Below are 27,984 nucleotides of genomic sequence, written 5' to 3'. Positions count from 1 at the left end.
CACAACAGTTTTCTCCACTACTGAGTGAAATGGAGAGATTGTGTTGTCTGCAGTCACAATGCTGTCATAAGGTTTTAATCAGGCATGACATTTAACGTCCTCTGAGAGATTTAAGCATGGCTAAATAACTCTGGTCTTTGCCTCACAGCAGCCTTGACATCTAAAACCTGAGCTTTACAGGAGAATCAGAGTTTAGGATTGACTCGATTGCTGTCTGAGTTAGGAACTTGTGCAGGTACCTATCGAGAAATACAGGCTCGAGATAACTTGCGTCCTCTGTTTGTTCTAAAATAGTGCAATGTTGATGCTGCGGACTCAATGAACTCCTTTACTCGTGCCAGCTTTCCTTTCAGTTCAGCACTCCGATGTTCCAGTCCCCTCCCCCTACACACACACACACACACACACACACACACACACAAACGCACACTCCCTCGACACATGCACTCCTCGCATACACTCACATGCGCTCTCCACACATAGCCAGCTTGTGAAAATGTGCCAGATGTCCTTGCCACAGAGAGCAAGCAGACTGTGCATGTGCGATGGTGAAAGTCTCTGGGATGTCTGTAAGTGCTGAATGATTTCAGTCTTCAGTGGCTTAAATGAGTAGACGACGTGCTTCCGAACGTGAGAAATGGTAACAGAAGGTAACGACAACAAGAGAGATGTGCAGAGCCGGGATGAAGGCGCCGCTGATCCCGAGTGTATCGTTTCCTCTCGTCTTATGTAACACACATGATTCATGTAGAGCCCGGAGGGACTGGTATCACGCTCACGTTCTTCCAGCAGACTTACACACACATACCAATAAATGCGTGTTCCCAAATCCTTGGCCCACGTGCTCAGAGTATACGTCTGCGTGAGCGTGTGTGCATCCCCGCCTTCCAGTTTGATTTACACACTGCTGGGCTTCCTGTCGGGTTGTGTCAGAAAATAATCCGTAAAGATGATGGAGAAAAGTAAAGTGAAGTGCACCCAAAATGTTCACATGTGCCTTTAAGACTACCTATCAACTGTGGGAAAATAATTTTTCTGGACTCTGACACTAGACCCTAGGGTCTAACACGTTCCAGTCATCTCCCCAGACATCTCCCCCAATCATGCCTCTTCTAATCATAACTGTTGACAATATTTTCCTCTTTTCACAACTTAATTCCACATGGAAGCTGTAATTCCAAGCTGTATTTAACAACATTGCAGGTATGGAGCATTTGTCGTCAATTGTAGTTGTTGGACTTGTGTTTGGACAGACTCACAACTTTAAATTGATTTGTAGCTCTTGATATTTGATCTTTCGCAATGATTGAATAAGAGCTAGTAAAATATTAATTGCTTCAGCGAATGCCTGACTTACATGTTCCCAGACCGTTTTTCCTGAATCTAATCTGTCCTCCAAGCTGTTAATGATGAATGAGTACAGTTTTTTTTTCAGATTTCAGATTAGTTCTTTTGGCGTGTAGGCGGGAACTGTAGTATGAAGTTAAATATTTAATCAAGCTACACAAGAAACTTATATTGAGCGATAAAACATTTATTTCCTTGGCATTTGAAAAAATAAAAGAAAGAAGCTTTTCAGATAGAACTGCTTCTATTTTTTTAGACCCTTTTTCCAAGTTCTGATCACAGAACGTGTCATAAAACGGATGCTCTCTGATAGAGAAATAGGTTCAGTTTATTTTGTTGGAAATTAAACTAAGGGATTATAAAATAGGATAAAATGCCAGAAAGAAAGGAAAAAAGAAGCAGTAACCTTCTTTACAGTGTTTTTTTTAATCATTTATGAGAGCATTTAGAACTTGAAAGCATAAAGTATCTGCTTCTTGATGAAATTACATCCGTGATGAGACATTTTACCAGAAAGGCGAGGCACTCAATTTAGAGCTTTATAGTCATCATTAATTGTTCCATTCACTACCTTCCTTTTCTCTCCTGCTCGCCATACATAATTCACACAGGTAATCCCTTGACGTGCTCCTGGGATGGAGATTGCTCTGGAAATTTCATGAATATGAAATTCTCTCTATGCTGACAGGCCTGTTCCAAACTAATAATGTCGGGATTTGCTGGATGACTGTGAAAAGATACAAAAAAAAAAAAAAAAATCACTATCAGTATGTATGTAGAGAAAAAGCTATCTCCAATCTAGAATGTAGCAAAAAGCAGAATCCAGCCTGTCTTTTGGTCCAAGGGGGTCTGTTGTTGGTATTTCTTTTTTAGAATATGTCCTTTAAGTGATGGGAAATGATCAATTGGGAGGAGAAAGGAACGAGATCAAACCTAGTAAAGGTTACCCCTTTTTAGCCCCTTTAAGAATGCTTGGAAAATCTTTAAGCCTCTGCCCTGTAGGGTTAATGTTTTCTCCTGTAAGATCAAGACAACAATTTGTGGGGACTGTAAAGGCGCTATGTTAGGAAGCAGCCAGTGAGCCTTTGGAGCCGCTGAGGTATTTTTAGACCCAATCACAGTCCAGGTCGTGTCTTTTTTATCTTCCGTTCAGCCGTTCATTGTAAACGAGATTACCAGCGGGGAATCTGCTGAGGCGATTTAAATGGCTTTCTCAGATTTGCGTTTGTGATTGCTGCACATGATTGCGTTTGTGTTTATGAATCGGGACATTCTTCCAAAAGTGGCAACATGCTGAAGAAAACATCCTGCTCATTGAAACAGGCCACCAGTAAACAAACACAGCCCCAAAGTAGCACCTTGGGTTTTTGTATTCAGAATTACATCATTTTTCCACTTTGTATCTTGACTTTCCCAGATCTTTTTTTAATTCCCACATATACTAGCTGCTTAAAGTTTAGTTCCTAATATGGTGTCAGTTCCTAACAGTAAGCCTTTGTGGTTTCAGAGGAAGTGGGCTCAGACAGTGAGTCAGTACTGGAAGAGTGAAGATGAGAAGTCGGAGCTCGCAGGGGCCGTTCACATGAGTCCAGTGTTTTGTCTGTGTGAAGATTGCTCCATGTCAGGAGGGAAAAAAAGGTCCGAACCATCATTCTGGGCCCAGTTAGGCAGATAAACGTTGCCCTCTAAGAACCCATTGTCCTCTGAAGTTGAGTTAAAGCAGAACATGAAGTGCCAGTCAGGACCAAAAGTCTCCCACAAACAAGCCTGCTGTGTGCTCTGTGTGGCTCTGACGTTAATGTATGTTCATGTGTGAGAACGGGAAATGGCTTTCCCCGGGACTGACAAAAAATGGACTCAGAAGATTAGAAAAAGCGAAGGGAAAGGGGAGGAGAGCAGGACAGGGCAGCTAAAGCCTGCCTGTAATTTCCTTTGCGATTTGCATTATTGTTTTTTTTCTTTTCTGTCAGTGGATTGTTGTCTGTTTTTATTTGAGCTGAATACATTTTTCTCTGCGCAGAAGCTACTATAGAGACCAGTCTCTTTGAGACAAGTTTTTAAGCCGTGTACAGTGCTACCCCAAGAGTATGACTTTATTCTTTTCTTGAAAGCTGAATCCTTGGTCTCAAGGAACAAGATCTGACAACACTCCGTTCTCGATAATAACAGAGTGGAGTGGCTGGTCCAGCGTCACTGTTCTGACCACAGAGGAAAATATCTGAATGAGCCATGCCCTACTTCTGACATCTTTAAACAGCTGTAGTTTTGAAACTTGTTGCTTGCTGCAGCAAAAAAAAAAAAAAAAAAAAAAAAAAAAAGAAATGGTGAGCGTATATCGCAAAACAAAAGAAGCCACACAGTGCAGGTCTGTTCCAGCCCTCACAGAAAGTTTGCTACATAAGCTACTGGGTTTACTAACGGTACGCCCCGAGGGGAGACGGAACAATGGTTTCTGAGCAATTAACTTTTCAGAATAGTTCCCTGAAGTCCTGTTAGCAAGGTTACTTCAGGCAGACAGGAGTAAAGCAACACATTGGCTTCTGGCTTCTCTCTGAAATGTGAGAACAAAGAGGGCATTTAGGGGGGTGTTGTAGGCTCCAGCCCCAACCACAGCGAGCTGCAGCTCCAGTAGATCACCAGTCAGGAATTAGAACGTCCAGCTTACTCTCTGTAGGTGACTGAGTGTATCGAGCACAGCACAGGAACACAGTCCATGGCTTGTCTGCGATGACGCTTCTGTTCCTTTTCTTATTTTTCCTCCCTGTTTCTCTGCCTCTCCCTCCGTTTAAGGCTGCAGCCATTAGCCAGGTGAGACCGGGGCCCATTAGCGGCGGTCCGGTTGAATCCATCAGCCTTTCTCTTTCATTACCTGTGTGTTTATCACTTGAGCCATCACTCTGTGCTCACACCTTGTGCCATTTAACTGCTCTCCCAACCAATCAAGCCCTAAGGGGAAACTCTAAACGCCTGAGCAGACAAAGAAAAACTCAATAGAAACTAGATACTGCAATGCCGACAAACAGAACCATTATATTCATTTCAGGACCTTTTACTGGTGAAGATCACAAATGGCCAGGATTATTGTTTGCCGCACCATTATTCTACCCGGTCCTCTCAGACTAGGCTTATGATAATCTTTCTGGTTTTCAATTTTTCCACTAAGAGGTCTGACTTTGAGAGTGTACACCTACTGATAGTGGTTTGTGCTTTGATTGCAAACTCCGGCGCGCTCCTCTGACTTTTTGAGAATTCGTTTGAGATGCGGCATAGCAAGAGTTAAAAGTGGAACCACAAAGTAGCTGTTCCTTGTACCGCAGGACACACCAACAGCCAGATCTGACATAATAAAGCATAATGCTGATAAATGGGTCTGCCTTTATGCATAACATAATGCAGTTGATGTGGTGTGAAAACGGTTACAGTTATTGGAAAACATGTCACTTTGCATTCTTTAGAGCTTTAGTTCTGGCCTTCTCTTCAGCAATTGAGAATGATTTTGAAGCAACATTAGGACCGAGGCGAGGAGAGGCAGTTTGTAAATTGTTTTCCTGTGAAATGTGTGTGGTTGTCTGAAGCAGCAGGCAGTCATAATGATTTCCAAAGGGCCTCATCCGAGGGACCAGCTCGCTGAATAGAGGACATCTCTGACTAATGAGCTGCTAAATATATCCCCCAGTCTCTCCAGGTCTCTGTTGCTTTTCCCTCTTTTTCTTTCATTCGTTTATTCACTTTTTTTCTTAATCATTTTGGTAACGTGACTGTATTTTTGAGCGTTTTTGTGATAGACAGTGTGTTCTTCCATTTGGCTATCCATCAACCCCTTATTTAATTTCTTTTTTCTTTTTTTTTTTCAATGTTCAGTCTGCTTTCTTCTTCCATGTCTTCTTTCCCCTCCATGTCTCACCTCCTCTTTGATGTGTGTGTGTTTTTTTTTCTTTTTCCTTTTCTTTTCTGGCCCACTGGAACCATGTGGGCTGTTTTTTCATCACATCGTTAGTCAACACCAGCATCCTGTTCAAACAAGTTCATCAGCATGCACATAAGGCGGCGAGCATCCTACACACATATGCTGAAATTGCCAATTGTTGAGACATCGGAGCTGCGTCAGACTGTGAGCAACCACGATCAGTGGCGCTCACGATGGGATGGTGTTCTGTCTACAGCCGCATGACGACAAGATTAGATTATATAAACTTTGGTTTAATACTTCCCTCATATCTTGCTCCGTAGCTCAGTTGTCTGTTGACGCGGCTGTTTCTCTTCCTGAAGTGGCTACAAAATGTGACTCTATGCATTTCATTGAGGACCAGCGCCGAAATTACAGGAGCAGTGACTGAAAACAACTATTAAAACTTAACAGCAGAGAAAATCAGAGGAAACACAGATGTGCTAGACACTTTCAGCCACTTCAGCATAACGGCTTATTCAAGAGGGACAACTATTGTGTTTGGACCCAAATATGGACAGTGGGTGTAATTATCACCTGCTGTGGTGGGAAATAGAGTGGATTTGTATGTATTCATGCCTTAACATGCTCAGCGGCTGTGATGTAGAAATGGGGCAACACTGTCCTCTTTTTCTCTGAACTCTTTCGAGTGGAATCTTTTTAACCTTAACTTAGTCATCATAGATACTTTACTTCAGAGTTCATGTGGAGGGTTCATGCAAAGACAGTCTCAGGCAGCAAAATGGGCCTCAGATGATCAGACTTGGTGTTTTTCAGCTGAGGGGAAAGGCGGGGCTGGACATGTGCTATCATGCAGCATGTGCGTTGCTTGTTTTCATGGGCGGAGGTGGCGTACAGCTGTTTCTCTTTAACCAAGTACATTTCCGACGAAGCACTCAGTCATCGCTGTCTTGTTTTTAGGCCCGTTCGACTTTCAGCCGTCTTGGAGTAGTGTGTGTGTGTAAATAAAGGGGAAGAGAGTTGATGAGACATCGTCTTTCTTGCTAATCTCCCACCGCAGCGGCCAGATGGGTTAAGAGCAGCCCTTTTGAAAGAAGTTCTTCTGAAAGATTTTCGTATTGTTTGCACAACCAGAATACATGAGTACATGCCGTGGTCTCATTTCCAGTCGGTTTCTCATTATCCCTGGTTTTCCTCGTCTCATCCCATCCCATAAAATGTAAACCGTGCATTACAATGAGTGCGGAGGTATTTACTAGCCTGTCAGCTTAACTCCACTCTAATGCCCACTGTTCATATTACATCATCTGTGAACTGCCCTTTGTAACCGACATCAGTCAAATGTTGAAGGTCTTTGAAGCAACTCTCCTGGAAACCCTTTGAGTAATAGCATTGGGATTTATAGGACATGTGCTTTTCCATGTATTTATTTATTTACTGCTATTTATTTCTACATAGGTCTGTACTCATACAAGAAATATTTCCCCTTCTAACTTATTTTTTAATGAATTGTTTAATTTTTTTTTGTCTGACCAACATTTAGTGTTCAGTGAAACATTTTTCAGGAGATACTAAGAACTGTGATCATTTTTAAAACACTTCACTTAATTATAAATTATATTTAAGACGTTTAAATATGGGAACATCACTTTTTGTCTCTAATTTTAATATTAACAACATACAAAGAATATTTAGAAAAAAAAGCCTTCCTACTTTTATGTACTGTAACTCATAATTTGACAGTTTTAAGCAAATGTTTTGGTATGTGCTGTGCTTTGTTTGTGAGAATCGCACTGTGTCTACGTGCTGGTGAAGTTACTTACTTTCATGGGAGCTGACACTATGAGATGTTTTGGCATTCATAAATTCATAAACAGGAATATAAGATGAACTTTGGAGTGCCTTCATGATAAAACGATGTTGTTCTCTGGATTATTGAACTCTTCTTGACACCAATGTACTTACTTTCATTTCTTTTTTTTCCAAAAGTCACTTCTGTATTACATAAGGTCTAAGCAGACTGATGAATATTTGTGAATTCATTTTGTTATGATGAAATGTTTATTTAATTGTCTCCAGACAGGCTTTGGTCTCGACAGGGTGAAACTACCGAGTAGACATGTAATAATAGAGCGTCTTGCCCCTGATCTGGAGCCAGTTCCTTTGAAATGTAGCCTGTGACACACAGAACACATTTGGTTTCTTGCCCGTGCCTGAACACTGACTGTAGAATTTAGATCACTGGTTGCTGTTTGCTTATCTTGTGCACTCAGCTGTTCATTTCCTCACAATAGTTTTGCTTAAGACAGAATTATTGGCTTTATTCTCAGAGCAAACAAAGGGTAAGAACCGAACCGGGCTTTATTGTCAATATTTGCTGCAATCTATCAGAAACTGCCTGCACTGTTTCCAGGAACCTCGCCAGCAAATATAGGTTACAACAATGCAGGCTAATAACGGTTTTGATTAGCTTCCTCGTGATATAATGAAATCGGCATCAGTTTCAGGTTTTACTTCCCCTCTGTTGCATTGTGTTAGCACGTAATGACTAACTCGTACAAAAAAAAAAACGATGGGACGCAGACTGGCACACAGCACACCATTCCTCTCAGAGGAGTAAGCAGCATGTGTCAGGATGCTATGCACACTGATGCTTTATGCCATTTGTCCACCCTCCTTGTGATTACACAAGCAGTCACTTTTTCATGGTCCATCTGGACGCCATTATGGCGACGATGGACATTGGACTATAGCTCCTCTGACTGTATTATTGAATCATAGGAGGTGCAAATCAGTGTGGGAATGCATTTGTGCTTTATCTGCCTTTTTGTTTGTCAAAAGGATAAATTACCATGATCTTGTACCTCACCATGTTGACAGAACAGAAGTAAACAATTACTGTTGTCTTATCAGACTTCCTGGTCTGTGAATTTGGCTGCTTTGTTTCATGGAGCGCTCCCTTGAGACAGTTGTTGACTGTAGTACACGGTGTGCTTTTGCAGTCAACACGGTCGCAAAGCAACCCAGGCGGGACAGTAAAGGTATGACGGTTAGAAAGAAATGCACGTGTGAAATGACATTTTTCCCCGACTCTGCCTGCTCACCAGTGACTTTGGTAGCGGCTACTAACACCTCAGCATGCTGGCTCTGGTAAGCAGCGCCGAGATTATCTCCCTGACTTTCACCTTCAACAAATGTCCCGGGCTCAGCACTCACACTGCTGCTCACTGGCAGGCACAAGCTGCTGAAATATGATCCGCCCACAGTTGCATTGACAGTTTTTTCGGTGGGGTGGGTTGTGTGCATCTGAACACATGCACGTGTGTGTAGGAGGGGTCCCCACACACTCTTTTGTTTTCCCCTGAAAGCTGAGAAGAAGGAATGTCTGCCTCCCAGCTGTCCTTTGCAGCGAGGGCAATAGAAGAGTGAAGGGGGAGCTAGCTGTTCGCCCTCTTCTAACATCCTCCCATCTGCTCCACGCAGGCTGAGAGTGTGTGTATGTCTGCATGTCGGGTCACACAATAGTGGTACTCCCCCCACCCTGCAGTCACCCCTGATTTGGCCTCACATGCATATTTAACCCTTCAAATGCAAAGTTTCCCTTGTTCTCTTTGGAGGCCCACTGCTTAAATCTGTCACTGTTCCCCATCCCTCAGTGAGCAGAGACAATGGGGTGTAGTGGCAGCACACGTGGCTTGCTAAATGCACTGCAACAGAGGGGGGGAAATGGTTGAGGCTTTAAGGAGAGGGAAGCTGTTTCTACCTGTTTACAGACACCATTCACTCTGGCGGAGTGTGGCTTGTGTGGTTATGTCTCTGCGTTGCAGCTGCAGGAAGAGAAGCGTTGTGTGAGCGATGGGTTTTTTTGTTTTTTTGGGACGAGCTCCTTTGGAGGCTCACATGTTTTGTCGTATTTTCTGGCAGATTTCCTGTTTACTTTGCAAGTGACACTGTAGGTTTTGGCACCAGTGTGTCATGCACAAAGCTGTTTCTCATCGTGTGAAAAATGGATTGCCGTACTTATGCTCAGATTCACAATCCTAACAACTCGCACAACACAAACATCAAATATCTCTGTTTTTGGGGGTTCATTGTGACATCCGCAGCTTCAGACTGTAATGTAAATGTGAAGAGGTGCACATAAATGCACAACATGCTTTTTATTGACAACATTATAAAGACAACATCTTATGGGGGAAAAGTTATCTGTTGGAGAATGGTTAAACTGTTATTTATGCTGCCTTTAAACAGTACGGCGGTCAACATAATTTGGAAAAAAAACATGTAGAGATCTGCTGTCCTCATGCCTCAGTTCTGATATTCACCTGTAAGAAGACCAGAGTCATTCAACCCAAAGTCAGCAGACGTTCTGTGGATCAAGTAAACATGGCATCTACTCCACTCAGCCTCCCTTTTCTTCATCGCCTTTCTTTTTCCCTCTCCTGCCCTCTACGGCCTCTCCCCACCCACAAAACACTCAAAAGATGAAGCAGGAGAAAAATGGCTCCCTGTGATTCCACACATCCATTTTTCTGCTGTATTCTTTACACCTTTATAGTAATTGAAGTCATCCTATTATATGTTGGGTTTCTTTCCCGTATCTTCCTCTCCCTGCTCGGTAAACTGTTTTTGTTCTCCTCTGGTCTTTTTCTTTGAGCTGTTGCCAAGGTTTTATGCGTGGACAAAATATGAAAAGAAAAATTCAGCGGGACTACTCTTTGTGCATTAAACTTGACACTGCTAGTATCATTCACTCGGACAAAAGGCATCCTTTTTCACAGTGTGAGATTATCCACCTCGCTCTGTGTGTTTGTTGTGTCATTCAATAGTGTGAAGTGTCTCTCTTGTCTGAAAATCTATCCAAGATCATTTTGGACACAATAAAAGAAGTTCTCCTTATCGTATCATACTTGCAAAATGTTCTATGGCTGATACTTTAAGGTGGATTTAACTATCCTGACTGTCTTGAGTTGAATGAAAGGATTTTCCTGACTAAAGAAGTAGTGTTCAGCTCCACAAAAGTCTTCAGTTTTAGCTTCTACACTGTATTGATGTTCCCTGAAAGCCTCACGTTATGAGATTGGAGGTTGCTGCAGTTTTCCAGTGTTTCCTAAATGCTGTGTGGGATTGGTACGTAGTGAAATCCATGCCTTAGACCAGACAAGGCCAACTGGTGTCCTGTACGCCACATGCAGCCCTTGTTCAACTTTTGATACTTTAAAGCTGTGCTGTGGGAAACGAATTGACGTTGTCTCACTAAACAGCCGTGGTTTGTCTGTACTTTGATCTAGAAAATTAAAACAAGGTAGCATGTAGGCTGTGTGGGGGGGAAACAACTGACAAATCACTTTGCAGGGGAATTGCACAACCGCATCAACCCACACATTTGTATGTTTATCTGCTGAATGACAACGACTACTGCTGCTAGCAGCACTGGCTAGCTATGCCCAGGCTAATTTGACTATTTTTTTCCCATATCCCATTAACTTGTTGAGTCATTCTTGAAAATAGTTTGCAAGGCTTTTTAGAATTGAATATAAAATTCCCAACTTGGACCATATCCACCAGTAGCAGGAATGAATGGCAAGCCCTTTCATTCTTTCCGACGCTACGCTACTGCAAGCCGCACCGCACTGTACGGCACTCCAATAACAACAGCTTGGCTAAAAAATCCCATGGATTAGTGGGAGAGGCAGGGGGGACGTGGCAAAAAAAACAAAAACACCCTTGTCCCAAAAATGACAGCAACGACGTCAAAAACAACAACAACAGAGGATGTGGAGCGCTGCCAACAAAGGAACAAAAACATATTTACCAGGCCAAAGAGAGCATCATCATCCGTTTTGGTCTTGAGCTTAATCCAATGCACAACCCCCCCTTCTAAACACACGCCCTCTTTTATGGCCTATTGTTGTACAGTGCAAACAAAACAGCTGGCTGTAGAAGTCATCAGTATCTGATTTGCTTTAGTGTGCTCCCAGCTTGTAATAGAGGATAATTAGAAATTTAATTTGCTGGGCAAAGAGGGCCAAAGCCCCTGTCTTTCCCCCGCCCGCATTCCCCTCAATCCACCCATCCTCCTGCTCCAAGCAGGAGAGTGCCATCAGTAACAGATGGGAAAAGGGAGATATTCACAGCTAGCCCAGCACTTCAGAGCAAAGCAGGGGATATTAACGCCCCCCCATGGGCCGAGTCTCCTCTGGCATAGCCTTAAGGCGCTGGATGTTGGGATAAGCAATCAGCCTCATGGGTGCTCTGTCCTGGCCTCGGCCTCCTAATACATGAAGTGTTCCTTCAACCTTTTAACAGCTAAGCTCTTTGATCAGCTTACAGTCCTGTACCCAGAAGATTTCTAATAGTTCAACCTTATTATATATCTATTTTATTTCACTCAGCATTGCAAATGGCTTATCTGAAGTCCTGTAGGGGTCTTCAGTCATTACTTAAAGTACATGTTGGATCATCTATCAGCCACAACTTTTATGTAGGTTTTATATACACGGATGTATTCATTAAACATTGGGTGTGTTTTTCTTTCTTTCTTTCTTTTTTTGACCAAATCTCAGAAAACCTGCTCTCTTGAGCAAGCTCTTCATATCAGGCCAGTGGGAGAACAGCTTGTGTTTGACTATGACTCACACTCTTCCTCATAAGCACAAAACGTGGTGTGCTGAAATCCACTCTGGCATTGCGTCGTGCTTTAATCGCTTTTTTTTTTTTTTCCCTGTGTGTGTGTTTTTAAAGCCACCATTACATTGAGGCTGAGAGGGTGACGGGAACGTAAGAGACAGGAAAGTTGTACCTTAGCCACTGCACTATCTCACTTCTTTAAGTGTCTCTTTATTTGTGCAGCCTCGCCACTGTGTGGTATGTATTGTGGCTGGCTGCTCCCTACTCTTCCCATTGTTGTAGTCCACGGCGTCTCTCGCTCTCTCATAAAATTACTGGTCGATGGTAACTTGCCACAACATGTCTCCTTGTTTTGTGGCCTATAACTGCTCAGGGCCACCGCGCTCCGCTGTTTCTCTCCCCCCCCCAGATTATTTATCTGACAAGGAGTACCTTTTCCCGTCACTGTACGTCTTTTTCTGCTTGTCACATACGCTGCGCATCACTTCCCAACGTCGCCTCGGTCTTCTTTTGTAACATATTTCTTTTTGTGGGGTTGAATATAATTATATATTTGTCTCTAAGGAAAGCGCAGACTTCCTTTGACAAGTGTGATCCCACTACTCCCAAGTTCTTCAATCACTTTTTTTTTAAGCTTCTTTTTCTTTGTTCTGGCTGTTTAAACTGTCGTGACTTTGAGATGAAGAGTGCCAAGCATCCACGTGTTTTATGCACATCCGTAGTCTATATTTGGAACCTGTGTGAAGTTGTTATTATACCATGTACAGTGTAAAACTGCAACTTATGATTGAAAATATATCCATATGAGTAAAGCATATGAGCAAAGAGGAGGCTTGTTGTGGAAGAGAACTTTTCAGCGTCTTTTTCTCCCATTTCATTGAAAGTAAATGTTTAGGAAGGAACATATTCAAGTTATGACTTTTATCAATGAAAGGAGTTGTTGGAGGAATGAGTCTAAAGTACTGCATTGAAATGTGAGACAGTTTGGCGTTCTTGATAAAGTAGATCTTTTATTATTCATGACTCAGTTGAACGCTGGGTAGATTATTGCATGCGATAAAATGTCTTGATAAATACCTGATTGATCTAATGTGTTGTGCCTTGTGTGGACTGTAGCCTGAAGGAAGAGTTTGAAATACTTCTTACAACTTACTTTCAAGTTTCACTGTCATTTGTGTGGTACGCACAACGCAGCCAGATTAGTTTTTCAACTGTCTTTGTTAACGAGCAGCATCACTCAGCATACATTAAAATAATTTTGCATTTCTTCGACAGTCCTGCAGATAAGAAAAGGCCTCAAAGACAGAAAAATGATCAGTCCCATTAACATTCATCTGTCTTCTACAGTCCTATTGACTGGAATGGAGTGCTCCACAAAAGACCAAAGCAATTGTTAAAGGCTGTTGTCCAAAACCCAGCACCCCCCCCCCCCCCCCCCCCCCAGGGGCCTTTTTGTATGCCGCTGCTTCACAGCCGGGGGTCATCAATTCATCACGTGTACTACCATCTCCTCCTCTGGGGTCTTCAGTCGCCTCCATATGATTCAGGGGACGACTGCTTGTGTCAGACTGTCAAATGACACACTGTCATGTCAGTGAACTGGCTGTGTTGTCGTGGTCCAGAGGAAACTGTGATGCTCTAAATAACAAAATATATGTTTCCACATCGTGTATGTAATCTATTGCCTTTTCATTGAACAAATACTTTGCTGTTATTTCATGTTTTCGTTCAGTCTTCTCAAGCACACAACAGAATCTGTTACCAGCGCAGTTCAATAACACGCCCTTTGGTTTCACATGTCTGAACCTGAGGCGTGTCTTTTTGTTGGTGGGTGTTAACTCTGAGCTTTTATGAGAGCAGGCACTCACACATTTGAGTATTTGCATTTAATCTTGTGCTGCCAGCTTAGAGCGGCGTCTCTTCCCAGCGATTAGAGGATGTCGGAGGCACTGCTGTGGAAATAGTCTCTCTTTCAATCTCTAAACACACACAGGCCAGACAAAGTGGCTGTTCGCAGTGTTGGAGTGTTTATGCCAAGCAAGTGATAAGGCCCTGCAATAGACCATGGCTAATATGATTTTATAAATACTCACACCATGGATTAAATAATGAGCCATATGGTCGTTAGTGTTGATGGTATTATTAATGCTTCCGTCTCAGAGTGCTTTAATGTTCCTTGTTGCTGTTAAAAAAAAAACAAAAAACAATGTTGTATAATCCTATTTGTATCGAACAACTAAGACGCATCAGTAAAAGCACAAAAGTCCCTCACTTATTACAACAGCTTTACTTCAGATGTCTTTCCCAAACTTACATAACCAACCAACCATGAGCCAGATCAGAGGTAATAAAGTTGGCGTGTTTACATCTGGTTTCCACAGATTCAGGCGTTAAAAGCTGTCTTATTGGGAATAAACTCAGCCTCCTGCTGTCTGGTATCCGTTGACACAGGTGCTCCACTGTTATGTCAGATCTGCTGGATTCAAGCGCTCTGCTCCCACCACAATGGTGCTCCAAATATCTGTGTACGTTAGCATGTGTGTGTGTGTGTGTGTACTTTGTTTTGAGCAGTGGGAGAGCATTAAGACTTTAGATAATTTCCTTTCCCGCTGTGATTATACAAGTAAGCTGGCATGTTATTGAAATATCATGGCTGGATCATGGGAAGCAGCACAGTAACCTTTAGGTCTTCTGTTTCATCCTGTGTTCATTGGCTCGTCCAGAACTTCAAGTCTTTCATTAAAGACAAACTGAGAGCTGCAAAGGATCTGTCTCACTGCCAGATAGAAGCAACGGTAGCACCAGATGAAGACTGTTTAATGAACAGGAGATAATCAAGATGAATCATATCTCTGTGAAGCTCATTTTTTGACATTTTAATCCACTGTAAGCACTCGAGGTATTCTCTGTTGTGCAGAATATATAGCCTTCTGTCTCACTCGTCATAGTGATACAGTGCTTTGCTCCTGCTGGTATAAAAAAAAAAAAAAAAAAAAAGCAGCCGAGTTTCAGATGACAATACCAGTGAGCTTTAATTATCAGCTCAGCCTGCCAACTTGACAGAGTTTCCCTGTGAAAAGTTGTTTGACCCAGTGGCGGCTTCCTGCAGAGGGGAGCAGTGCATACTTTATGTCAGTGTAATGAAACAGCCACACTGTTGCAGCAGCACCATATTAATGTGACGCTAAAACTTTAGGGTCGCTGAATAACTATGATCTGGGCTCTCCGTTAGTCCTTGATGGAAACCGACACAGACACTCGTAAATTTGACATAATAACGGTGGATCCTTCCACCAAGAGCCGGGAAGCATGCTGCACAGGGCAAACACTTGTTCCCCCAGGAGGCCTGTATAGGGTAGGGGTTGAAAAGTAGAATCCATATCATGTCCAGAGGCAGGCTCATCTCTCCTGCGTTTATATCCCCACCTTATAATTACTTTGTTACCTTACATTATTAAAATGTGAGAAAAAAGACTGAAAGTTGGCTGCCGGCCCTCAGCTGGCAGTGCCTTACATAACACAGAGGAATATACCTCAGATGTGTGTGTGCTGAACCAACCCTCCGTCACGCTCTCTCTGTGTGTCTTCAGGCTGTGGGCGGCCGCCCAGCGTGCAGCACGGAGACCTGCTGAACCAGACCGAGTCCAACCGGGGCTCCTTTCCCCCCGGCACCCTGCTGGCGTATGGATGCTGGCATGGCTACATTGCGGACGGACCCACGGCCATCATTTGCACCAGTGCAGGAACATGGTCTTATGAACCTCCACGCTGCATCAAAAGCAATGGTAAGTCAGCGGACAGAGGCTGATACAGGAAGAACAGGATTAGTCTCATAAATGTTTCTGATGCTATTCATGGTTTTTCAAGAAAAATTGATTAAATTCTCGTTTTCAGTCATCATTTTTTTATGGAATCTTCAGATTCATAAACGTGGCCTTACTAAAGCCTCCAGAAAATGTTTCGGAAAGATTTCTCTGCTTTATTACATGCAGCTCAGCACATTTCACTAAAGAACATGACCGCGCTTTAACTTCTTAAAAGGTCAGCTTTCTGGACTTTCGGTTCAGCATGTCAAGACCACACTGCGTCAAATCGGACTTTCCATCTCGCAGTTTGAAACGCCGACACAGTGGTTTGTCCTTGACAGCAAGCCGGGAACATTTTAAGATAAAGTCTGACGCTTCAGACAACCACAATCAAACCTGTCCGCAGGTAGAAATAATGCCAAACACTTTCCCCGTGCACAACAACAGCAATCACAATCCACTCTCCGTCTGCCTCTCTGCAGTGTGCTCGCCTCCTACTGAACCGGAGAACGGGGGCTACCGCTGTCACCCGTCTCCCTGCCATCTCACCCAGAAGACCGTTATCGAGTACTTCTGCGACGAGGGCTACGCTCTGAAGGGGAACTACAAGTTCCTCACCTGCCAGAACGGCGAGTGGGACGGCCCCATGCAGATCAGCTGCCGACTCACACAAGGTCCGCTTTCTCTGCTCGCCTCGGTTGTTTAGAGGAAAAAAAACAACATGGGGGCAACATTCTGACTTTATTTTTTCTTTGTTTTCTGTTGTCCTCCAGATAAAGAGCCCAGCTCTCTGCATGGCATACCAGCCCTGTCTATTGTGGCATCCACAGCCAGTTCTGTTGCTCTTATCCTGCTTTTAGTTGTGCTGTTTGTTCTTGTTCAGCCAAAGCTCAAGTCCTTCCATCACAACAGGTAAGAGACGTGCTGCATCCTCACACCACCTCTGAGTTGAATTAAGAGGATACATGTGGGTTGAAATCATTTAGGGGTTTTCATGTTATAATTTAAGATATAACTTTTGTTAGTGGAATGTTAGTCTGGCACCTCTGGCTCTAAATGTGAAATGATCAAATAAACGGTGACGTTGCCTCCAAGGTTCCTCTCAGGACAGTTTCTCCGCTTCACCGAATCACATCATAAACGTGACGTCATTCACTTTTTCATTTGTCCTGAAGTTAAAGTTTAATTTTCCCGCATGACGCTTGACTTTGTGCGTAGTCTCTGTTCTCAGTTTCATTAAAGGAAGTTTTTCTGAGGCAGAAACTGAAGACTTGTGTAAACTACAGCCCTGCCCCCCCACCCTTCACACTGACATGGAGTTTCTGGGCTGTCGTGCCCATTTTTACTGCTCGCCACCGTCTCAGTTAAAGTGAAAGAGGTGTGGAGGCTGGCCGGTGTGCTCCAGCTCTGTAGGTAGTGGTGAGGGAGTGTCAGTGAGACTGGGTGAGCTGGCACTTCAGGAGCACCACATTTGCATGTCGTGTCCCCGTATCGTCTGTGTCGTGAGAAACTATCAGCTATCAATCACTGGAATCAGTGTCAAGTCGGTTCTCTGTTTCTTGTATTCTGTGAACTGAGTTTATTCTTTTACTGCTTTGGCTGTATCGCCTTGTTTCCACGGACACGCCTCTTCCTCAGAAGTTTCGGCGGACTAGTTATGCAGAGTTATTCACGTATGACTAGTTCTGCGAGTTGGCATGTCTTGAATACCTGAGAAATGAACGCAGATGAAAAGAGCTAATCTGATCTCGGTCATTAACTCGGTGACATGAAGGCCAGGACCATTGGCTCTCGTGCGTCGTGGACCGCAGGGCTGTAAAGGGATTGTACAAGTCAGCGCTAATCGCCTCCCCACGGAGGTTTTGCTGCAGCAGAGCCATCACGTGTGACTTGCAACCTGATTTTCACTCCAGTTACGACACTTGACCGTGTCTCTGATCATTGGCTGTGTTTCACCAGGAGAGAACAGGGGGTCTCGGGCCACCCCAGTTCCATCATGGTGGAGGGTGTCCAGGTGACGCTGCCCTCTTACGAAGAGGCCGTCTATGGAAGCAGTGGACCCTGTGGCGCTTCTGCTCCTCCCCCGTCTCCACCGCCACCTCCAGCTCCCCCAGAGTCCCGAGTCCCCATCGTTCTGTCGGAGGGGCTTCCTCAGGGGGCCGCGGGAGGCCACGGCTCCGGCAGATCTCGCCACCACAGAGACTTAGACTTCTGCCTCCCCTCCACCTCCTCCTCCTCGTCCTTCTCCTCCCGCCATCACGCAGAGACAGTGCTGGTTCATCAGGCACCCTCCTCTTCCTTCTCCTCCTCCTCTTCATCATCGTGGGCTCGGGAGCACCCTGGGGGTGCGTGCGCCGGCCCCCTACCTCTACGCAGAGACTCTGAGAGCAGCGACCAGCACAGTCTGCTCTCCGTCACCTCCGCTGACGAGTTTTCTGATGGTAAGAGAATCGATTCAGCACAGCTGCTTTCCTCTTCTTTTCATCACAGACATTATAGGTATTGACGTTTACCCCTTTAAGCTCCTTTTTCATTTCTTCCACATGACATTTTATTCTTCCTCTGCTATATATTTTTTTTTCATCCAAACGAGTGTCTGTTGATCCATCCATTCATCACGCCAGGCTGGAATTCTAGGACCTTTAATCTGTTTGCCTGTGCGTCAGTGATACACCTGAGATGTGTAACCAATACGATCCGTGGTTCAAGTGCAGGTTTCTCCGTGTTCTCCGGTTTCCTCCCGCTGTCCAAAGCCTGCATTTTAACCTCATTAGTGACTCTAGATTGCCTGGCAGTGAGAATGTGAGTGTGCGTCTTTGTGTTTGTCCTGTAATGGACTGTACACCTGTCTAGAGTGTATCCTGGAAATCAGATGACGTAGTCTCCAGCATGGTTTAGAAGACGTGAGGGTGGGTTATATCGAGCACCATGAATGCTCAGTCTGGGGTCAAAGCAGAAAAAGAGTGAACCACATTCAGTGTAAACGGCAAATTCAGAACTGAAGCAGGTAATCTGAGTGAAATTGGGTGTACAGGGTGATGTAATGGATTGCAGGCGTGTGTAGCTGCTGCTCGTCTCTAAGATGACTGGTCTGTTCCCCTGCAGATATTCCCCTGCTGAAGGAAGCATGAAGCCTGCCGGCCCGCTATCAGCATCTGCAGCAGAGCCCCTCTCTCCCTATCTCTCTCACTGCTGGGCCGGACTGACTGTGGCTGCCAGCCCTCTTCCCCCGTGGCGCCCCTCCCTCCTCCACCCTCAGCAGCCAGCAGAGAGAAACACCAGAACGATGCCCATTCCTCCATCGCAGCCTGCTCTGCCGCCGCTATCCGCGCAGAGCCAAGCCAACAACCGATACTGCAACCGAAGCAACGGTGGAGCGCCGCAGGATCCAACCGCTGGATCAACCTCAAGACGAGCCAGACTAACCAAGTGGCGCCAGCTCAACGGAAACCCTGTAGATCCTGTGTATATGAGTAAAACATACATGCTGAGTCAAGGTTGTGTACTATAGGATATATATTACCACGCACTTGCCTCCACCCAGGTGTAGTTCTCTATTTTAAAATCTCTCAGAGAGGCTTCTTTTAGAGAAGGCAAGTGAAACACGAGGACTGTGTTTGCTCGTACTGCAGACACAGGAGAAAAGAAAAAAACAAAGTTGTGATTTCCGCTCCCGACGCCGTGGCGGCGGCGCTCGCAACTCAAATCGTCTTCCCGCTGTACTTGAAAAGTTGTGAGTGAAGTTCCGTGCGGCCCTCTTTGTGAATGCTGCATGTTGTTTTCGGTTATTGCTGTCGCAGCACAGCGGCCCACTCTGAATGAAGCATGAAGCCTCCTCTGTCTTTCCATCTCTCCCTCTCTCTCTCTCTCTCTCTCTCTCTCCCTCTGAAGCTATCGGTGTATGCAGTCTGGCATATGGATTAGTCGGAGTGACAACCACTTCACTAAAGCTAAAAGCAGGAGTGCAGCGTTTCCTGATGCACCATATCACAGCTATTAACGGAGCTGCTCCTTTCTTTCCCGTTCTGTTGCCAGCTGCACCTGCTGTCTGGAAGCTGCTCATTCTGTTGCATGAGTGGGGTTGATTGGTGTTTTTTTTTGTTGTTGTTGTTGTTTTGTTTTTGGTGCTGCACATCTTCAACTAGGAAAAGGGAGGCTTCAAGTCACAAAGTGTCTGAGCTGAAGAGAGTCGTTGAACCTGGTGACTGGGCACATGACAATGCTTTGACTTTGTTAATTTTTCTCTTTCTTTTTGTATTTATTGTTTGGCGTGTGCTTCTGTTTGCTTTGAGTTGTTGAATCTGAGTGCATGTGAGTGTGTTTGTTATGTGTGTGTATGTGTGTGTGTGTGTGAGTGAAGCAGGGCGTTCCATGTCCTCATATGGCAGGCCTTGATACAGCCATTCCCAGACTTCTGTCTCTCTCTGTCTCTGTCCACCCCCCGCTCCTCCCCTGATCAGAGTCAGGCTTCACAGCGTCTCCGTCTCTCAGCGTAGGAAAACATCCCTCCCGGCGTGAAATCACTCACATGTAGAAACCAGCGTCACCCTGAGCATCAAACCCGCCACACAGTGTGCGCATTATTCATCTGCTCTCCAGCTCGAATGCTTGTTCTTGCCTGATGAATGGCTGTAAATCACAGATCTCCTCAGAGGAACTGGCTCGCACCCATCCTCACACTGAACTCCACTTTTGTGCATTATTGACACGAACTGCAACTGGTTGCAGTGAAGCGATGAAAAAAAAAAAAAGTTTTTGTTCTATAGCACCCCCACCTCACCCCTGTCACATATATACTTGCTCACGTCTCCAATGCCAAGTGCAAATATAGGAAAGAGTCTCATTGTTTTTTTTCCCCGAGTCATCCTCCGTCTTCATCGCCACCTGAACGGCTTCGATGGTTGAGCTGGTCACCCTGGAAACAGCAGGACTCGGACAGATCCGCAGAATTACTGTTTTGAGCTTTGCCACTTTAAAAGAAAAAAGACACAACGACCAATCTGAATCTTCGCTCTCAGTTCGATCTGGCGTTCATGGTCTGTCACTGTCGACGGCTACATTAATAATGCAAACAGAATGTTGCCTTAGACTTGTACATTTTCTTTTGTTCGTGTATAATCCCAAGCCTCTGCTTCGGTCGCTTTACATTACTTCAACATTGTTCTGTTTTCCTAAATGGCCTTACTCGATTCTTTTCTATTCTATGCATAGAACTGTCTTTGCATATTTATCAGAGTTTACTTTTGCTGTGGACACGACTAAACGAATGTCCGTCCTTCCTGTCCTCCCCCTAATTCTTCAGGCTACTGTGATGATGATGATGATGATGATGATGATGATGATGGTGAACCTATAAGCACCTATATTTAATTACTCCTTGGCTTATCTTTTGCGACAAGGCATTAAAACATAATGGACATGAAAAAAAGAAATTAACTTTGTGTTCAGAGACACTGTTGTACGGTGTTGCTCCCCTGAAAATAACAGACAAAAAAAGAAAAGAAAAAACAAATACCCATCTCGAATCCTAGTTTCAATGCTTTCAGCTTCGGTTTTTTTTTTCCTCTGTACATGGCAGTGGGTGTGAAGATAGTAATTTAATATTTGTATAAAGTTTAATTTAATTTTACAGTGTGTATATAACTTTCTAATTAAAGCTTTCTTTTGAATGTGGAAGATAATGTGTCTTTTTTTTTCTGTCCCTCCTCCATGTGGCTGTCATTTCAGGAAAATAAGGATCATAGACAAATTCTTGTCTAACTGTTTCAGTGGTTGCCGTGTGTATCTGCGTCTGTGTGTGTGAGCCAAAAGAACATGATTCATTTTCCTTTGGATCAGGTCCTGGAAGAATTTACCGCCGTTTTGCACATGGACATCCTGCTGCAGTTCACTTTGAATGACAACACAGGCACCAGGAGCCATCGTTTATTTTAACTTGTTTCAAATGTCTAAACATATATATAGTTTTCCATTGAGATCTGCTTTATAACAAACTTATGTGGTCGTCTCCATTGATTAATGCCATCAAAGAATGACTACATTTCAGGATGGAAGAAAAATTACAGAAAATTTAATCGGCAATACCGTTACAGCATGAAGGAATCAAACAAAATTTAAGCATTTTTTTTTAAAAATTTTTGGGGAAAAAAGGGGGCATCACCTGGACTGACACAGCGGAGGCCCAGTTAAACCTTGTTTATTCATGTTCATGTGGGAGTCACTGTCGGCGGCCTGCTGCTGGAGTTAAACATTTACAAGTCTGAAATGAAAGTATGTCTAACTTAACCATATCAAAGGTCATCGCTTTGATTGATTCACTCCTGTAGTTCTTGAGAAAGCCAGCTTGGTCTATTTGAGAAGACTTGCAGCATAAGAGATATAGATAGCCTACTTTATTTATCTGGGACAATTTTTATACCACTCATGGATTCACTATAATATGCCTTGGTAATATATACAAATATTCTAAAAGAACATACCACTGTATACAAATGTACTAAAATAAAAGCAACATATATAGACCAATATACGATCAGGGCATTAAAAAGAAGGATCATATTCTGTAGAGTTGAATTCAGCTCCATGTAAAGCAATATATGTCACATCATTAGAATTACAGCACAAGTTAACATCAAATATATGATAGATATGTACAATAGTAAAACAACATACAACAAACAGTTTAAATAAATAAAAAAACGCAACATGAACAAATGTTACAAGTAAAAGGATGACAGAACAATACGTTTTAAACCCAGCAGCACACCAGTGCACGTACAGTACTATGAAGTCTCTGATTTCTGGAGGCTTAAATGTTTCATGCGTGTCGCTTGTGATGCTTTGTTAGCTTTTCTTACAGTTTTTCTCAATTGCTTTGGTCCATTTCTCACATCACTATTAATATTTGCACAACAGTTAGTTCAACCTCCACAACGTTTAGCCTGTTGCGGACGTCATAGCAGCAGTTTCTCTTTCCTTCCAACAAATAATGCTTCTGGAGCTTCTGGGCTGAGTTTACCTCATTAAATACAATAATGTGTAACTTTACTGTAGTTTTGAAATGGCTGTGTAAACAGCATATATGAGCTATCTTGAGCACAAGTAGTGTCACGAAGATCTGCCTTACAGAGTAAACTGTCATCATGAAAACGTTTTGAAACATGTTTGAAACTTGTTCATAAACCATGGTGTCAGGACTTTTAATTCTGATGACACTGACACTTTCCTTGACGGGAAATCTTGCTTTTGAGCTATTAACTATCTGTTTCGAAGCAAATGGTACACATTTGGCAGGTTATCAACCAGGTTTTGCAGTTTGTTCTAATTATTTTTGAGAAATGCATTAACTGTTGTGCAGATTTAAAAAGTGATGTGAGAAATGCACCAAAGCGACTGAGAAAAACTGTAACGTCCTGTAGAATTCTCCAGCTGAGGATTTTGCTGCTGTGTACAGAAGGCCTGATATCTTTTGTTTCTGCGTGTGTGAACGCACTCTTGGGTTAGAGTGACACCTCGTGGCCAGAATGGAAAACTGCATCAAGCGAACGCCTTCGCCGTGTGGATTACGTCACACTCGGGAATCCTCGGGTGTTTCCGTGTTTCTGCAGTGTGCTGGATGAGTCACGTGAGTGGAGGTCGAGCCCACTTTTCCGAACACAGCGAGGCTCCATTTTGTTTGATTCAGGACTTAGCGGTTACACTGTCGACAGCAAGCATCACCTCCCCGCCTGAAGAGGTATGTGCTCCAGATGTACCGAGCTGCAGTTTGTTAGTGCGGCTGTAGTGTTATTAAAACCGGCGCTCTCCGCCTGTGTGTCTTGCATTAGTCTGTATTCCCATGCAAACCGATTTGCTGGTTAATGTCGCTGCAAGGCCTCAGAGGGACAGGCCAAGTCTCCTTAAATACAGCCGGTGATGGGAATCAGCTGGAAAGCCTCTGTCCCCTCTGAATAATGCTTTTTTTCTTTGTTTTTTTTTTTTTTTTTTTTTAGTGAACCAGACATGAGCGGCTGCCGCATTTTCATCGGCCGTCTGAGTCCCTCCGCCAGAGAGAAGGATGTGGAGCGGTTCTTCAAGGGATACGGCCGCATCCGAGACATCGACCTGAAGCGAGGCTTCGGCTTTGTGGTGAGGGAAGGGAGGGAAGGAAGGAAGATTCATAGCGCCTGTTACACACAAATGCCTAATTTTCTGCTTCTATTTGAAGAAAAGCCCCCGCTATAAATTTGCCAGTATAGATGGTAAGGTTACGGCACTTCTAGTCTTCACCGCTGTGTGGCAGTAGTGAGTCAAGATCCGTCCATGTTGGTTATTACAAAAGAACACGTTAATTGATGAACAGTTTTTTAAAAAAAATCAGTGCTTCCATTGAAACTTTCCTGTGTCCTTGGTTTGATGGGCCGGATTGAAGCATCTTGTTGGCTCATCTTGGCCCACGGGCCTCACGTTTGACATTAGCTGTTGGACAAGTAATTTCTCAACCTTGAATTGTTGAGTGAAGTGAATCTCTCATCAGCCTGACGCCAGTGGCAGACATCGACCTTGAGTTGAGCCGTCGAGTCACCGTCATCATTCATTTTCAGTCGCTCAGAAAAACTGCAGAGGCATGGCAGCGTCACGTGTCTGGTGTGTTGTAGGAGTTTGATGACCCCCGAGACGCTGAGGATGCCGTGTATGAGCTCGATGGCAAAGAGCTGTGCAATGAAAGGTGAGCAAGTTTCTCCTCATCCTGAACATGTGACTCAAAATAGATAAGTATTTATCTCTTCATTCAATGTTTCTCCCTCCTGTTTGTCACTGTCAGGGTGACCATTGAGCACGCTCGTGTACGGCTGCGGGGCGGACGTGGCCGGGGTGGTGGCGGCGGAGGAGGCCGCTTCTCTGACCGCTATGGCCGAGGGTCTCAGAACAGTCGGAGGTGAGCATCAGCACGAGGTTCATTGAGGTAAATTAAATGATTACAGACTTTTATACGCCGCCATGCATTTTTTTTTTTCTTTGCCCTCAGTCGCAATCCGCCTCCGATGCGCACGGAGAACCGTCTGATTGTGGAGAACTTGTCCTCTCGCGTCAGCTGGCAGGTCAGCATCACCACTATTTCAAGTTTCTAGAAGCTACATCTTCACAGCTACTAGACTCTGCCTCCAACAATATACATACAGTGTACACATATAGTGGTAGGACTGCTGCTAAACATAGTGACTCTGCTAAAGACCATACTAGTAACTGATTGTTCTGTATTACTTGTATTTGCAAAGTTGTTCTGTAAGCTTCTGAATTCTTTACCTTCACCTCACGCAGTTTATTCAATGACTCAAAGATTATTATCTACAAGCAATCTCTTTAAATTTGTTCCTGTTTTCAAAATTTTAACCAATTCTTCACCCCTTTATTTGCCAGCCTGACTGTTGTGTCATGTGGAAGAGCTCGCTTATGGTGGAGTTAACCCCTTCTGGGTCCTTCTGTCTGGGTTGAGCCTGTGGTGTCAGCCAGTCTGAACTCCTAGTTGATGCCTGCTGGTCATGTGAGCGCTCGCTCCACACTAGAGGCGCCGGTGGGCCCCTTCACTCGCTCGCAACGCCTGCTGCGTGGTTGAGAGCGGGAGAGAGGAAACAGAATTGGCAGAGAGAAAGCAGAGGAAAAGAGCGAGAGTCGATGATGGCGGTGGTGGCGTGTTGATCGATGGTTCGTTAAATTGAGGGGCTTCGATCGATCGATATCCCCCCTCCCCTCCCCCCTTCTGGTGTTCCCGCACATCGCGAGAGAGAGTGTGAGTTCCTCCCAGGTGCCCATGGATATAATCTGCTGTTATCCTGGTTATGGCGGGCTCGGAGAGCCTGCGGCCCGCCCCCCCACGGGGTTTCGCTCTCAGGTAGTAGTTTCCTCTCTTCCACCCTGTTCACTCTCTTTGCTGAGGTGGGGTGCCGAGGCAGGGGCGGTTCCCGGCGCGGAGCCCTGTGCCCTCCTTGCCAGGGACAGCGGGGCTCTTAGTGCCAAATGCTGCCCAGGCGGCACCACTGCAGTTCAGTCTATGCAGATGGTGTTCATTTCTCTTAGTCTTAATGAGACGTTTGTCCAAGGATCTCAAAGCATGTCCATTAAAGGCAACTATTCTGATTGGTTCATGTCGAAATTGTCCATTTACACAGTTCGTCAGATCATGAAATTCCTTTAAAAAGAAAAAAAAAAAAAAACTAAAACAAAAAAGCACCCAATTGATTGATTGAGTTAAATTAATCAGTGTTTGAGGTCCTTGGACTCGCTCTCCTTATCTAGCCTGTGTAGTCCTGTCACAGATTCTAACCATCTCTCTTTTTGAATAAATCAGTTCATATTTCAGCCTGTGTGTGTGTTCTGTGCCTCTCCGCGAATTGACCGCTGTCTACCTGTGTAGGACCTGAAAGATTTCATGAGACAAGCTGGCGAAGTAACATTTGCAGACGCACATCGCCCAAAGCTCAACGAAGGGTAAGACGAACCCCCCCCCCCCCCCCCCCCCCCATCACCTGGCAGATACTCAGTACATCGTTTCACTTTAGATTGAATCAAACGTAACGTTTCTTTTCTTTCTGTCTGTCCAGGGTGGTTGAGTTTGCCTCTTATAGTGATCTGAAAAATGCCCTTGATAAACTGTCTGGAAAAGAAATCAATGGCAGGAAAATCAAGCTCATTGAGGCAGCAAAGAAGAGGTGAGTGAGTGGTCTGTTAACCGCGTCTAATTCACAGCCTGCATTCAGAAATCCTCGTCCTTTTAATCTGAAATCAGAAACACCTACAGATTGCGCTGTCAAGAGATGGTTAAGATGTTCCATGTTCCAGTGAACCTTTATTACCACAAATAAAGTTACATATTTGAAGTTTTTGAATGTCTGAATGCCACGTCTGTATTGATTATAGAAGGAGAAGCTTTTAGTTGTGAGTATTTCTGTTCCAGTAAGAGTCCTTCTCTCCTCTTCCACAGGTCAAGGAGTCGTTCGCGGTCGGACAGCTCCTCCCGCTCTCGCTCCCGGTCCAGAGGTCGCTCCGCGTCTCGCTCGCCGAGACGCTCCCGCAGCCCCGCCAAGCCCCACAACCGCTCTCGCTCCCGGTCGCGGTCCCGCTCCCGCTCCCGCACGCCGTCCCGCTCCCGCAGCCGCTCGCCGGCGGGAGGCGCCTCGTCCCCCAGTTCCAAGTCGAAGGAGGCGGCCAAGCGCTCCTCCAAGATGAACAAGTCGGCCACCCCCCCTTCCCCCGCCCCCGCCCAGAGGGCCTCCGCCTCCCGTTCGCGCTCCCGCTCACGTTCGCGCTCCCGTTCGCGCTCGCGGTCCCGGTCCCGATCCCGCTCCCGATCCCGCTCCCGCTCTCGCTCCACAGACAGCCAGCGCTAAGAGCCGGCCGACTCACCGGCGATCGGCGGCGGAAGCGGCCCGTAGGATGAGTACAATCAGCCGAGCGGAGACGACACACGCGCTGGAGCTCTTTTTAAAGCCCACATGAGTTTTCATTCAGTAACGTTTGGCTGTTTTACCTGGATGCCCTTTTTTTTTTTTTTTTTTTTTTCCCTTCTTTTTTTCACATTCACACACACACACACACACACACACACACATCATTAGGCGTGCAGAGCAGTGTTGCAGACTTCAGGTGGTATAAAACAAACACTTCGTCCCCGTCAATGTCGTTTGAAAGTTTTTTTTTTTTCCTTCCTCCAGCTGGTTTCAGGTGCGCAGCGTACCGAGTGTAGCGGAGCGTCCGTCGGTGTTTCTCTTCGCGTGGATCAGCTGTGATCAGCACTTCTTCTTCCCATCAGAAATGAGATGCCGTTCTTTGATCCCCTGACTTCTCAGACTCATCGTACCGACCACAGCTGCTGCATTGACATCTGTGTAGTGGGATGCTTGCATGGTCTTTTTTCTTTTTTTTTTTTTTTTTAATTTAAATCAAATTTGCCCTTTTTGAAACGATTGGACATATTTCAACTCCAGTTTTTCCAGTTTTACTCACAGACCTTCGTAACAGGCAGCTTCAGTGGTGAGAGCCCTCGTGTAAAGTTACTGAGTTAAACACACGTATGATGAATTGATTTCATGTCTCCTGCAGGTTCATTCTGTGACCGTTAAGCTTTGATTTTGATTGTTTTTGTTTTTTTTGTTTTTTTTTTCTTTTTTAATTGGGGAGTTTGTGTACAGATTTCTGACTTGTGTTGAAAAGGATTTAAATGTAATTCCAAGAATACTTGTTGGTACTGTGACTGATGTGACTGTGGTTTAACGAAACGTAGACGGAGTTTGACAAACACTTTTGTACATGAGGATT

General features: G+C 44.5%; 2 protein-coding genes and 1 long non-coding RNA gene across 3 annotated transcripts in view; 2 read left to right on the top strand and 1 right to left on the bottom strand.

The window, feature by feature from the left end:
* LOC115401382 (sushi domain-containing protein 6-like) overlaps positions 1-21,363 on the top strand; it is a 28,656-nt gene extending 7,293 nt beyond the window's left edge. The window contains exons 3-7 of the mRNA XM_030109527.1: positions 15,475-15,669; positions 16,173-16,364; positions 16,464-16,602; positions 17,650-18,131; positions 18,796-21,363. Of these exons, the coding sequence (XP_029965387.1) occupies positions 15,475-15,669; positions 16,173-16,364; positions 16,464-16,602; positions 17,650-18,131; positions 18,796-18,821 (1,034 nt within the window). The 3' untranslated portion in view covers positions 18,822-21,363. The remainder of the gene's footprint in view (positions 1-15,474; positions 15,670-16,172; positions 16,365-16,463; positions 16,603-17,649; positions 18,132-18,795) is intronic.
* Positions 60-12,340, bottom strand: LOC115401385 (uncharacterized). The gene is made up of 3 exons (XR_003932948.1): positions 12,330-12,340; positions 4,453-4,458; positions 60-160 (listed from the first exon to the last, which is right to left on the bottom strand). It is a non-coding gene; the product is annotated as an uncharacterized LOC115401385 (long non-coding RNA).
* Positions 21,364-23,315: 1,952 nt separating the features above from the next.
* On the top strand, positions 23,316-27,935 carry LOC115401384 (serine/arginine-rich splicing factor 5-like). The gene is made up of 8 exons (XM_030109528.1): positions 23,316-23,425; positions 23,682-23,817; positions 24,327-24,397; positions 24,494-24,607; positions 24,698-24,770; positions 26,084-26,157; positions 26,271-26,378; positions 26,651-27,935. Exons 2-8 carry the CDS (start codon positions 23,692-23,694, stop codon positions 27,054-27,056), a joined length of 972 nt encoding a protein of 323 aa, XP_029965388.1. The 5' UTR covers positions 23,316-23,425; positions 23,682-23,691; the 3' UTR covers positions 27,057-27,935.
* The last annotated feature ends 49 nt before the right edge of the window (positions 27,936-27,984 follow it).

This window comes from Salarias fasciatus, chromosome 15, assembly GCF_902148845.1.
Source record: "Salarias fasciatus chromosome 15, fSalaFa1.1, whole genome shotgun sequence".
Taxonomy (NCBI): Eukaryota; Metazoa; Chordata; class Actinopteri; order Blenniiformes; family Blenniidae; genus Salarias; species Salarias fasciatus.
Note: the sequence above shows the minus strand (reverse complement) of the source record. Positions and strands in the feature narration are given on the sequence as shown.